The sequence below is a fragment of the Helicoverpa zea genome, chromosome 15 (assembly GCF_022581195.2).
Source record: "Helicoverpa zea isolate HzStark_Cry1AcR chromosome 15, ilHelZeax1.1, whole genome shotgun sequence".
Lineage (NCBI taxonomy): Eukaryota > Metazoa > Arthropoda > Insecta > Lepidoptera > Noctuidae > Helicoverpa > Helicoverpa zea.
In genome coordinates, this window is record NC_061466.1 from 3,864,211 (window position 1) to 3,879,172 (window position 14,962).

At 36.0% G+C, this 14,962-nt stretch overlaps 1 protein-coding gene across 1 annotated transcript in view; it reads left to right on the forward strand.

Moving 5' to 3' along the window:
• Window positions 1-14,962, forward strand: part of LOC124637124 (hemicentin-2-like) — a 97,365-nt gene that overhangs the window by 66,255 nt on the left and 16,148 nt on the right. Inside the window, exon 3 of the mRNA XM_047173467.1 lies at window positions 6,176-6,372. Within this exon, the coding sequence (XP_047029423.1) occupies window positions 6,176-6,372 (197 nt within the window). The remainder of the gene's footprint in view (window positions 1-6,175; window positions 6,373-14,962) is intronic.

Here is a 14,962-nt window from a genome sequence, read left to right on the forward strand (position 1 = left end):
AAAAAAATGTATTTTGGTCTGTTGTAGTGGACAAACTCAAAAATACAGGAGTGATTTTAAAAATTCTTTCAAATCGTGGGACGCGGGTGAAACCGCGGAAATCGGCTAGTTGGTTAATATTTTGGCTAAAGTAACTTAGATCTTCAAATATGAAAGGTATGCAATAAGCAAAGCAGTAATATTACATGAAAGCCACACTCTAGACATGACATAACATTTGAATTTTTGGACAGGAATTTATTGCTATTTTAATCCCAGAGCTTGATTTCAAATTCTGTATCTGCTCCATGTTTAAAATTGAATTCATTTGAATAATCGGTTTAGTTCAATGATAGTAGAACCTATCGAATGAATTCTGTCTAAAAATGTAATGTAATTTTGTTGAGTATTCATAGAAAAACAATAGTGTCAGAAGCAGTCTTTTGTTTTATCGTGAATAAAATATAACCTTTATATCGACCGATATAAAACATTTTATAACATTGACATTGATTTTCGAATGAAAATTCTTAACAGGTACCGCGAAAAAATGAATATGAAATTATGACATACCTAAACAATTACACTGAAGAAGTAGTGCTTGCTAGCCAAAGCGCCTTTTGCCAAAGTTTTGCTGCAAATTATGAAACGCTATTGGCTTCATTTAGGTAAATAGCGGTTCTGCCAATATCTTGAACAATATTTAGTAAGAAAATATTAATATCTATCTCTGACAAATAGAAATATTTATAGTTATATTAATATTTTATATCAGAAGAACCGTTGTCAATTTCAATCAGGCCATTATTTTTATTTAAAAAATAGACAAGAAACACTTTGGTAGATTATTATGACATGGGTAGCCATAGACGTGGGTTTACTAGATAAATATTTGGATGCCGAATGTCTTCAGATTGATGCTCCTTCAGTTTTCATTAGACCCATATTTTTATGGAATTGAAGACGCTAAAAGAAAGATCTGAAAAGTGAAAGAATATTTTCTCTCAGATATGAGTGCAAGTTTTCTTAGTATGTACCTACATTCTAAGTTTATCTTGGACACTAATGACGGTGTTTCGGATGGCGCGAGAAACTGTAGGTCCTGGCTGTCATTTGAACTTCTAAGGCTGTCCTTACGGATAGTCAGAAGCCAGTTAGTCTGACAACCAGTGTGCATTTTTTAATGTTTTGAATATTTCTGTCAGAATACTAAATATTATTCAAGAAACTAACAGAACAGCTATTTAAATGCACCCAATAGCGTTTCAAAATTTGCAGCAAAACTTTGGCAAAAGCTGCTTTGGCTAGCAAGCACTACTTATTTCAAGTTGTAGCAAAATGGACTTACTTTCGACAAAGTTGGTTACTTCGACAAGGTCGGCAAATATTTTTAATTTCCATACCATAAGGTATTTGAAAATATTTACCAATAGATAAATGGAAATTAAATAATAAATAAAAAACATTTAATAAAATAGACATTGCTATCTATCTTTATTATGTCACTATATAGTAGATACTTAAATTAAAAAATACTACATAGTATTTTTTACTATATAGTATTTTTTAATACCATGTCCATTTTGATTTATTGACAATAAACCTAGCATATGACCGAGGTGACAGGTTCAATAAACTGTAATTTTATTGAATGGAACTAATCAAATCAATTTTATGCTATTTCATTGATGTCACATAATGTATTGCAAATTCACATTTGAATTTATGAACACTGTCAAATAGGTGTCATGATAAATCTGAAATACGATATTGTCTGATAAAATTACTTTGTTTATTAGTTTTTCAACGATTGCAAAAGAGTTTTGGCGTTCTATTTTTAGAACAGATCTCGTGGTATATATTGTTTAACCATGAGTAATTTGACAGTTTGAGCCTGGATTTGGTATGTAATCTATAGATACATATTCTATATTTTCATCTGGAGAACCCAAACATAGAAATACGATACCTTGTTTAACCCTTTGTATGCTGGAGCGCTGATATATGCGAGACACAATTGATTTTCTATTGTTTTATAATTAGCGGCATACCAGCAGTTAAGATAAGTGTTTCATTAAAAAAAAAAATTCAGTAAATAGCTGATATTAAATTAATACGTAGGTACAGAAGGTACCAATTTTCAAAGGAAATAAAGTAGTTTAACGCAGTGGTGAACTGCAATACCATGTTTTAATAAGGTCACAAGCGTGGGCCACGGACCATAATGTTACAGTTTTATTGCGCTGACCAAAAATCATAAATCCTAACTTTTTTTACTAAGGGCGAAGGAGGTCACACGTCTTCCTTAGATTTGATGTCGAACTAAAATAGATGTAAAAAGACATGAAAGCCGACGTGAGTTTGTCGTGAAGCACCTTTTTCCTAAAAAAAAAACTACACGTTGTCCTGTCCTGGTTAAGCTAGAGGATTATTTAAAAATATAAAATCATATTTAAAGGCTAAACCCGGCTTCATTAATGCTGAAATACAGGTTGAATTGTACATTAGATAGTACAGGGCATTCACAAAATATTATGCTTCATTTTCTTCTTTTGTTTTTTTTTTTTCAAAAATAGCCAACTAGTTTCTCCAATAATTTTCTTTATTCATTATACTGGTATAATATGAAACACTGGTACATCAGGTGGAGTTAATGCTTTTTTCAACTTTTGGGTCATAAAGCTAATGGAGCAGATGCAAAACTTAATGTTGGATAAAATATTAATATTATACTCAGTAAAAACAATACTTGGTTTTGCTGGATAAAAATAAATAACTCGTGCCTTATTGCCCGGGATTTAAAACCATAAGCGCAATCTGTTAGGGTACTTAGCTAATTATTTTGCTTTGTCCACGTTCATAATAATCTAACAGCGCTTTAACACTAGAGGATTTTAAACTCAATTTTTCCCTATGTGGTACACATAAATTTTGTAACTATAACATTGCATTACTTTCTATTTCATTTCTAATTTTCTTTTTACCTTCACCTTCGAGTATTTTCTCTGAAGGCAAATTACTTTACTTTACTCACCTATCTAAAGGGCATCTTCGAAAACTGATCTTCAATCCAATTATCCCCAACTTTGTGCAGCAAACTCAGGGAATAAATCAATCTCAAAGGGCGTCGGAGCAAACCTTCGTCCTGTCTGAGATATGATAGGTTTGTCTCTGGTCAGACACATGAAGATCTAGGTCGAACTGAACGACTTATTGAAGCATTGTGGTAACTATTGTATGTCATAACCTTGTCGGATCCAGATATAGTACTTATGTCAATAAATATATTTTTAAAATATCTTTTTATAACTTTTATTTTAGTGTGCACTTGAATGTGTTTTTAATAATATACACTCTTTTGCAAAAAAAGCGGGCACCTATGCGAAATCTGAGTTTTAAGGACTTTACGTGTATTTCAAAGGGTTTTAATGGTTGGAGTATGTTTCTAGCATCAAAAGGGTTAGCCAAGCATGCGTGAGAGTGTATTCTAAATTTGAATTTTGTACAATTGCTAAGAAATTGGTTAAACCTTGTTTTGGACTAATTGCTGGCAGAAAGTTCGTCGGTGGTTTGAAAAGTTTTTGAAGTGATTTTCAGGAAACTGATAATGCAGTTTTAATTAATGATTAATGTACCTTTTTGTTAGATCAAAACATTTTTAAAAAACTATGCGTATTAGATAAAATTTTCACCTATTCTAAATGGGCTATACTGATGATTGATGGCAATGTTAAGAGTTTCGGTATTTTAGTGTAAAGCGTTCTACTGTTAAGATATTGTACCCACGTGTTTTAAAATATCGCTTTTACATAATTAAACACTATTTAGAAGAGTATCAGTACATTGGGCTGGTCTCCTTTCGGTCAAAGTTCGAAAGGAGACTCATTTAAAAAATTCCAAATTTTGTGATAAATGTTAAAATTAACCACATGAAAAATGATGAGGAGGGTTTAAGCTATCTAAAAAGTCAAATTATTGCCGCGTTGAAGCTCTCGATAACTCCATAGGTATCGGGTTACTAAACGATGATTTAGCTGAAAGGGAGTCAAGAATTCAAAATTATTGGCCAAACGCATGTTGTACAGGAAAGTGCTGTAGATGCTAGAAAATCTCGGTGCAGGCAAGTTTATTTAATAAAATGTCCGTAGGATGAAAACACGCTATTTGAACGCTCAGACTCATAGATCTTCGGAGGTCTACGGAGTTTCCCAAGAGTCAGAGTTCAGTCTATGCGCTATTTTCTCTATTTTGTAGAATTTCAAGACTTTTAAAAATGTCAAAGTCTGATAGGAGACGAGTTGTGATCGGCACTGCTTACTTTAAATTGGTTTTGTGCGACAAATTTGTGCCCAATGTACTGATACTCCTCTAAATAGTGTTTAATTATGTAAAAGCGATATTTTAAAACACGTGGGTACAACATCTTAACAGTAGAACGCTTTACACTAAAATACCGAAACTCTTAACATTGCCATCAATCATCAGTATAGCCCATTTAGAGCAGGTGAAAATTTTATCAAATACGCATAGTTTTTCAAAAATGTTTTGATCTAACAAAAAGGTACATTAACCGTTAATTTAAACTGCATTATCAGTTTTCTGAAAATCACATCAAAAACTTTTCAAAACCCCGACGAACTTTCTGCCAGCAATTAGTCCAAAATAAGGTTTAACCAATTTCTTAGCAATTGTACAAAATTCAAATTTAGAATACACTCTCACGCATGCTTGGCTAACCCTTTTGATGCTAGAAACATACTCCAACCATTAAAACCCTTTGAAATACACGTAAAGTCCTTAAAACTCAGATTTCGCATAGGTGCCCGCTTTTTTTGCAAAAGATATTAATTGACTATTACTTGAATTAATAACCGTGACTATAAAACAAAGTAATAAATTAAAATAATTGGAGAAACTAATTTCGACTATTAACAAAATCACTAAGCTTTTTTTTGAATTGCAATTAATAAAGATGATTGCTCAATGTTCACTGAATAAAATTGAAATATTTAATCCATTACTCTTTTTCTATTAATTGTTTGAAGATTACAGAGGCTGTATGCTATTTTAAAGACTTTTAAATGGTAATTGTTTTAAGCGACCTTTGTCGTAAATGGGCTATAATGAAAGAATGTGCAATAAATCTAATTTGAACGGAGAACCTTAAACGCCTTATTCCAATAACCTCTCTCCAGCATCATCCAATTTGTTTCTGCAATGTTATTACTCTCTAAGCATGCAATTTTCATTCTCTTCCTTCCACGCAAATGGGGTATTCAAAACATTACGGACTACTTAGAGGCTCTTTTTGCATCATCACGTCAAACCAGGCCTTAAATTCAACCATAAACAATCTATTATTCAGAAACAACGCATTAATTTTTAATCCAATGTTCTCAGAAATTTCCTAAACGTTGGTTAGTGATGTCTTTTAGCGCAAAAACGACGTTTTATGTAAATGAATTGCGGACCGAATTGCACCCCATGGACCTCTGGAGCGATAAAGCGAAATTAAATATCTTAGTGTATGGACCGCAACGGAATAGCAGATGTTACTAAGTATATTCTCTGTAAAAGGCGCTGTGAATAACGTAACTATTAAAGTAACTAGTTGTTTATTTTTTAATATAGAGTTTAATTTGAACCGACTTAACAAAGAAGGCATATGATTTGCTACCAAGCTTACAGGAGATATGAAGAAAGTCCATAGCCCTAAGTTATATTGGAGTAACATTATGTTATAGGACAGAAGATGTTACATAATGTCAGCAATATAAACTTTGGCTCATCACGGTAAACAGCCCATCAAACTCTTCCGCTGAATATCACAACTGGGTTTATATGAGCTTTCGCAATCTGAAGGCTATTTTTACAAATACCTTTTCCCATAATAGTTGCACTAAACCTCATTGGCGTGCTGAACTTGGCTCGAGGCAAACCCCAGTGCCTTGGGAAGATTAGAGCAAAAATTTAATGGATTATAGAAGGATATGATATAGAACCTCTATTATAAAACACATTAGATCTTGTTGTTTGTTTGCATTTAGTCAACCTAACCTCTTATTTATTTGCGTGAGAACAGCCAGCTTAACAGACTGCTGGTTATGATCGTGGCTCTCAGTCACTACAATCACCCAGGTACATTCAAAATGATATCTTATTTAAACCAGCTAAAGTACAATTTCCTCTGTCCCAGGTATTTCAGCGGGCGGCGGCGGAGACACAAGTGAGGAAGCGACCACGACCACAGTGGACTTCGCGTTCAATGCCACTTCTAGCACCGAGAGCGTCGCCCAGCCATACTTCGACAATGCAACGAAACGCGACTATACCGCCGCTGTGGGCCAGCCGGCGTATCTACATTGTCGAGTAAAAAATCTGGGAGATCGAGCGGTATGTACCTTTTACTTCTATGAGAGCCTGGTACCGATCTTAAGTTTTTGTTATTTGTTTTGTATATAAAAAATCCAAAACATACAATTTATTACTCTATTACATAATAGACACACTACTTAAGTTGATATGCTTTCTAGGGAAAATTATGTAATTGGATCTGTGGTATCATGGAGATAGATGGTAATTTTCAAAGCGTTGTAGTAACTCTACGCACAGTTAATATTATAAACGTGCTATACTACAATTACTAACTGTTCATGTTATAATGTAGTCTACTTAGATATATTTTATAGAGAAACCTCAGTCGAAATAAATAACACTGTTAGTTTTCAGACAAACTTAATTAATCAAAACTTGAGACCTAATTTGGTAACAAAGCTCCAAAACTAAAATTAGTTAGTACCTGCTTATAAAACTTTCTTTATCTATCTGAGGGACACTGAATTTTCTCGTCTAAGATAATCAGGGTCCTAGATTGAGTTGTACTACCGAGACAGAAGTCCCCCTAACGAAAATTAATGGTCTCGACCTCAATCAACTATCAGTTTATCACTTTTTGTTTGGTCCTTAAGTACGTTAAATATTTATCTAGTGAAGGACCATTTAGTATTTTTATTTCGTTTGTTCTGTGGAGTTTGGAAGCTATGATTAATGTTTTTAGAGTTAAGTGTTGTTAGAGTTAAGTGTGTTATGTGTTTCAGTGTTGTACTTAATGCAATTAAGGATTAGGTTTCCATTTTGCCATGTCCTCATTACGGATCTAGAAAATTCTGATGTAAAAAATGTGCAGGTACCTCTTTTACAGAAACTAAGGAAAGTTTTTAAAATACAGTTTAATTCAAATTTAAATCCGACGAGAGAGAACATGGCTTTAAACTCAACGCTACAACGGCTTCCCCGCGATATGAGTAGGCCTCGAGAGTATTTCTCTCACTCGCAGCAGAATATAAGGACCAAAGTAAACTCCATTTACGAAATTAATCTTTTCACTTTTATAAAAAGGCTAGTCTTTCCGTATAATAAAGTGGGAATAAAGGTTAGTTACCCACGAGAAGTCAAAGTAAACGAGTGACGAAACTGTTTCAAAATTAGGCGCACCCTCCGAAATAAAGCGCCTGCCTTTGTAAAAGACATTGTGTACCTAAGTAATTACCTACTTTATTGAAAACGTAGCCTGCGTAGAGAACTTTTGAGGAAATGTTTTAGATAAGGGAAGCCATTTATTTTAATGAAAAATGACGACCTTTTTTACGCTCGGCGCAAACGCTTCGGTATATCACCGTAACGTTGTGCCTACAATACATTTTACACAGCATTTGGTTGGACTATAAAGATTTTATGTGTTCTGCGGATATGATTGATTTTTTTTGCGGGTAGGTATAGCTTCAGGGGTTACACGTGACGTCATAATCGAGATACAATGCTGGTCATTTAGGAACATTGTTTGCATACCAATTAGTGAGAGCCAGATCTTGTTGCTCGCGGCAATTCGCGTTTAATTGTTTAATGTCTGCTTGAACTAAGCCGTAAATATGAACCCAGAATTATGCTTTGTAGTGCGTATATTTCTTATTATATCATTTACATAATTATTGACAAATTAAACGTCTAGCCGAAGTAATTTTATGATTTGTATTCAATGAGGTGTCATTTCATTTGTGTACGATAACAGTTTCCATGAATCCAAATTCAAATAAGTTTGTATCAAATACCTAGAAATGTTTCCAGCCTGTTTATCTTTTAACAAATAGCTTCAGACACGAAATGACGACAAAGGACAAATAAAAAAATATTTCATAAGAAAAAAGTGTTTGCGAAATAAGCAGTTTTTTTGCAAGAACTAATAGGGCAGAGAATAATACGTATAGCTGACTTTTTGCCGTCGACCAAAATCTTTATTGGCAATAAGTGGGATTCATGTCAAAGAACATGATATTTTTCTTTGTTAAAACATTCCTTAGTGAATAACAGTTTTAGATAAGGTTCATAGAACGTTTTAAATTACCTCATTGCACGAATATTACTAGCTTTTTTAGATAAAATATTGTTAGATATGAATCCTCCTTGCTACCAACCTGGCCTGATCGGGCTGGTATAGAAGAAGAATTTATGACGGATAGAAGGATGACGGACGTTGAAGATGTCACGTCGTGATCTTATAATTAATTATCGATATTGTATTTGCTATTCAAAGTTACCTTCTGCTAGATCCTTTGTAAGAAATAAACCTTACCAGGTTAAATGTTTATAGACGTGTGTTATTCATTTTTAAGTACCACTTCTGATCTGACCTCTAAGATCAGAAGTGGGATCGCCACGCGTTCTTTACCCTTTGCCATCTGAATCCAATAATTATTTATTTTGTTCATGAAATTTCACGTCAACTGTAAGTAAGTCTTATTTCTTACATTCGAGGGCATTCTCGTGAAAAACGACGAAACAGTTATAATCTCACGAATCGCGCTGCGACAATATGAATGCTCCTCATGCACTGGGTGTAATATCGGACAACATACTAGTACTCAGAAGCCCAGGATATGCGGATGAATTGGTCACGCAATACAAGTCTTGGATAAAAATTGCGAGAAGAAAAGTGACAGCCACTGTAGCTTGTTTGTAAAACAAAAAGCGATCGGATCCTGGAAACACTGAAGACTGTCCACCGGGTGGAACTCTATCAGAGCGATATTACGGAGATTCCTTACAATAGCAGATTAGTGCTTTAGTGTTAACCCCTTGAATTTCTTTTCAAACATTTCGATTTCTTACACAGAATATCGAATATCGAAGGAAGTGACCATGAACAGCCATGTTGAAGTCACAAGTTACACATTTATGACCATCATCTATCCGATGTTTAGATTATGAATGGTGCAGATAGTGCATCTACCTCTAAAACTCAGGAATATATCTTGTCGTAGTATGAGGTATAAATAAGCCTAGCGTTGAGAAAGAAGTGCTGTACATCATGTCGCTACTTTTCATCACGTCGGCAGACAACTATATAAAAGTGAAGCCTTAGATTACCAATTGTTAAAACTATTTGAATGTTCAGTGTGATATATTTGTTACACTAAAAATAATGTTGAAGAGGAATTGCATAAATACGATTTTGTGTTCAGTTAGCTGAGAGAATAGTATCGACGTAGAGTTCTTCATTCTTCGATAAATCATAAAGAAATAGTGGAAATTGACATAAATTTTACAATAACAAGTCTTGTCGTGGTTACAAATACATAAGCAGTTGCTATGGTGACATGTCATGTTGTATTTACATGATTGCATTAGAATGAATTGACTTATTATTCTGTTTCATGTGATAATTCGTTTTGTGGCGAGAATAATACCACATGCTGGGAACACGCATCCTGTTTTTCGAATGAAACAGCTCTTCAAGCTATCGCGAGGCCGCTCATATGCTTCGTGTGGAAGGAGACCACTAGCAGTAGGGCCGACCACGGTCCTAGCAAATATCCACCTCATTCTCTTCGTGTCCACGAGCACTGCCAGCCGATAGCTAGCACATAGTGTGACTCCTTGCTGTTATTATACGCGCAAAGGCTTAGCGCGACCAAACATGAGTCATGCATGATGTTTGTTTGCAGAGATATTACAAGAAGCATGGAGTGATAATGCCTGGTGAGATCAATCCAGTTCTTATGTATCTTATCGGTTATAAATAATTAAGAAATTAAGTCATACGCAACTATGCTAAATCCTCTTATTGGTTTATTGGTCTGCAGTGCGCCACGACTCGGGTTCGATTCTCGAAATGCGCCTGAAATACTCGATTAATTGTAGATTTTAATACAAAACCTATGTTTTGAAGTTTGCAAAAGTGTTTGCATGACAGTGAAAACTGCAATAATGATGGCTAAATAGTAGAAGCAAAGAGATACATCTTCTATCTGCTTTTGAAATGTTTTGGCTTATTACATTTAACTAAATGTTCTTACTTGCATGCAAGCTGGACTAGACAGAGCTCAATGAACTTGCTTCATATACTACCCCATTAATGACACTTTCTACTAAGCACAGAAATATCAGTTTGCTCCTACCATTGTATAACTACGTTGTTTTAGCCAATTGCTTACCAGTTTTGAACAATAGATTACCTATTAGTTAAGACGTACACTGACTTATAGCTCAGGCATGGAAGGCAGCGTTAATGTAAGATTTGTTTAGTGGAACGTATTAATTGAAATGAATACTCCTAGTAACGGCAATGATTCTTAACAATCTGCAAGCCTGACTAACAATTAGGTACAGCTTAGTTTTCGCTTTTTTATTAAAATGATTATGTTCACTTATACTCCTTACTAATAATGCATGAGAGTTCGTCAATTAAATTTTTAAACACTCAGATGCCTGAATCTAGCCCAAAGCCTACTTCCTCAACCTTCTTACTACAGATATCCGAGATAAACTGAAACCAGAAAACACAACGAGATTTACTACGTGAGGAGCACATAATTTGACGACGTATGTGCTGAAGTTTCACACTTCTTGCGCTTGCTTTATTGCTGCATGCTGTGCGGAGTGCCGCCGGTCAGCACATCGCGCGACACTGCTCGAATGATGAGAGCGAGTGGACAGTATGCCTGGTATATCATGCATTCAGGCGATCAGGTGATCTGTTTTATTTTACATGTGGTTCTCAAGTTGAGTTCGCATTGGCCTCATTGCTCTGGCAGACGCATAGCACGACTGCTGGGCAGTTTCGGGTTCGATCCCCGGGTCGGGCGAATTTGTTTGGTTGTTAAAGATTAATTGGATATAATTTATTTAAGAACATCGATTTTTAAATTTATGGTCAGAAGTGACCGAACGAAAAGATGTTCCTTGGTATTATTTCTGTTACAGCGCACTTACACGAGGACGTGTAAAGCGCAGGATGGCCGTGTCGGCGCGGCCCACAGCGCGGCCCAATATTGCTGGCTAGTTCCTTGTTTGTGGTCGTCATGGTGTCGTAAGGTGGCAACGTCAATAGAATCACCATCGTGACCTTTTCCATTCATAAAAGATGATTAACACTGTATACGTCAATTTCAACCGTTGATCACTTATGTTTGCTTAAAAGTATTGTACTGTAGAAAAAAAGAAGTAGCATGAGCTAAATGTAACCATAACGTAATGGCAGTTGTATTATGAGCTTTGTTGGCACATGATTAGTCATGATGATATTTCGGAGATTAACTGGATCACTATTTTGATTTTGTGTGTCAAAGTTATAATTTAGTCAATTTATTTCTTTGAAAATTTAGATCCTTCAAACGAATGGTCAGCAGTGGCCGAGCGAAATGTACCTATACTGTGCTTGAATGTTTGTTCACAGAATTGTACACGAAGACGTGTAATAAGCAGGACAGAGATACACGAGGCTGCGTTGCAGTGAGCAATGTTCTTGTGCCAATGCTGCTGATAGCAACGTTCCAGTGCTGCTGATAACAACGTCCCAGTGCTGCTGGCTGTGTTCATCATCATCAGCCTATAGCAGTCCACTGCTGGACATAGGCCTCTCCAAATGCACACCACTGAGATCGATTTTCGGCTGCTCGCATCCAGCTCCTGCCAGTCGCCTTGGGGAAGTCATCACTCCACCGTGCCTGAGGACGTCCTACACTACGTTTGCCGAGTCGTGGTCTCCACTCTAGAACTCGTTTACCCCAACGGTTATCGGTTCTTCGGCTAATATGGCCAGCCCATATTAGCTGGCTGTGTTGCGGCGTGCTAATGTTGTTGCCTGTATCGGAGCGTGCCAATGTTGCTGCCTGCGTTGCAGTGTGCCAATGTTGCTGGCCGTTTGTATCTTGGTGCCTCTTACAAAAGTTTATTAGAACGCCACTACTTCCGCTGTAACGAAGCAGGTGGACACCTCCTCAGCTTTCTTTGAGAGCTGCGAGGCAATTTGACAAGGATAAGGACTTTGAAGACGTTCGAATGTACATGAGTCTCTGTGTGCGTGCCGTGAAAGGATGCATGAATTTTGATGTGAAAATGTGTTAGTCTAATTGGTCTACTTTCAATGACTGATTTTGACCTGACTGTTATTTTACTTGATTTACTTTGATTTTGACTTTGACATACCCTACCATACCGTACGAGATTACGGCTCTTTGGTTTTCTATACTGGTGGTGCTAGTTGTCTAGACCACTTTGAGAACGTATGAATGTACGGGTCTCTCTTTATACCGTGGCGGTGTTACTTTGGAGGCCGCTGAGAGAACATACGACGGTATGGGTCTCTGTTCCACGTCTTCATAGTATGCTACCTATAGCTTAAACGCGTGCCTATGCTATGAGCGTGTGTAATGACAAGCAAACTGGGAGCCTCTGTCATCGAGAACATGCGACGGCATGGGTCTCTGTTTCTGAGTGGGACTATTGTTTAGACCACTGGGAGAACATACGACGGTATGTGTCTCTGTTTCACGTCGTCATAGTATGCAACCTATAGCTTAAATGCGTGCCTATGCTATGAGCGTGTGTAATGACATGCAAACTGGGAGCCTCTGTCTCTGTTTCACGTCGTCATAGTATGCAACCTATAGCTTAAATGCGTGCCTATGCTATGAATGCGTAAAATGACATGCAAACTGGGAGCCTCTGTCATCTGGCGGTGTATGGCGAGTGATGGAAGTCCGGATTCTGTCATTCACGATGCACTCGTTTTATTCGTGTTTAGTCTGAAGCTGGTTACTACCATAACACCTTTCAATATACCTTTGCCTGTGGGTGCTTGAGTGCACACTTGCGCCCATAGTATGATTTACATACAAGTAGAAGTAAATATGGAAACCTTTTTTTGTTACCCTTCCTTTTCTCAACATATTACATGCTTCAGACTTATACACAAAAACGACTACTACGAGTAAATTACTTATACCTTGCTTAACATGTTTCAGATCATGAGCAACATGTCGGTGATCAGCTTATGGGGAGTTGATCTGATGCTGAAGAGGCGAATAATACTGCGGGCGAGGACGCCGCAGGGTCAGGAACGGCCGTGTTAGATATGAATCCTCCTTGCTACCAACCTGGCCTGATCGGGCTGGTATAGAAGAAGAATTTATGACGGATAGAAGGATGACGGACGTTGAAGATGTCACGTCGTGATCTTATAATTAATTATCGATATTGTATTTGCTATTCAAAGTTACCTTCTGCTAGATCCTTTGTAAGAAATAAACCTTACCAGGTTAAATGTTTATAGACGTGTGTTATTCATTTTCAAGTACCACTTCTGATCTGACCTCTAAGAATATCAATATTCTTTCGTGTTACCACCAAAACCAATTTTAATATTGCATTTAACAATTCATGTAGAGTGGTGCTACTATACGAACAATTACTACTAAAAACCCATAAAATATGCACTATAAAAATAAAAAAAACATTATATTTTACAGCCGAAAGATAGAAATCAAGTGTAGGCAGTCCATTAAAGTGTCAAACGAACCATATTTCAAAAAGTGATCCATTTTCCACAGATATCAGCGATAGAACGTGATAAAAGTGTAAAAAATATTAACATACGTATGAAAAAACTCAGGATTTATATGCCTAACGGGGTCAGTAAGTACTATCAATAAATAAGAGCATACACATAAATTTTCATAAAAGAACAAGGGTGACAAATTGTACATCCGTTTTTCCTTTACACCTTTTGAACACAGAACCTCTAAATATTTTGGATCATATCGAGTCGAGAGGCACCTAAAAATAATGTGTTAAAACTTCTTATGTTATAAAATTTACTTACCTCGGTATACCGTAGTTTTGAATATTCCAATTCATTTAAAAAACCTTCACTCAAAGTTATAAATTAAAACAAGAAAATAACAGTATTTCTCTGATATATATTAAAATACTACCTAGGTAAGGTACCTGAACCTTAAGGGCTATATCACTGTTAGGTCTTCAGTATCAAAAAAAAACAAGAACGCCACCGAACCGAAGCCACTACTTACGTAAACGACTTATTTAATTAATTAAATAGAATAACCCAAAGACTATAAACAAAGCCAGCTAATCTATTAACAATCGCATAGAGAAACTACAAAATTCTGATAACAATACAAATATGGCTTGAATACACAATGATATTGCGAGCGCATTGCACACTCGCGGATTTTGGTTTCAGTCTAAATTAACTTGAAATTACCATGCTAATCCTATAAACATACTCATGTATGAGAAATGGCAATTACACTGATTTCATCAAATCCAGTTTTAATTAGCACTTCATACAAAGCTTTGTTTGTTTTCTTGTTTGTAATTAATTTGTATCAAATAGAATTAGTAATTAAAATATAATAGGTACTTCACTGGATGCGAGAAGCCGAAAATAGATCTCAGTGGCGTGCACTTGGAGAGGCCTATGTCCAGCAGTGGACTGCGATAGGCTGATGATGATGATGATGATGATGAGGTACTTCACCCATGCTCGTTTGTTTGTTTTTTCGCAATACAAGTGTTCCGTAAATATAAAAAAAAACATGTTTTAACGACAACAATTTTAATGATAATACTAAATTAATTATGCAGCGTGAAATTCGATGCCCTTTCGGAAGTATTTATAATGAGA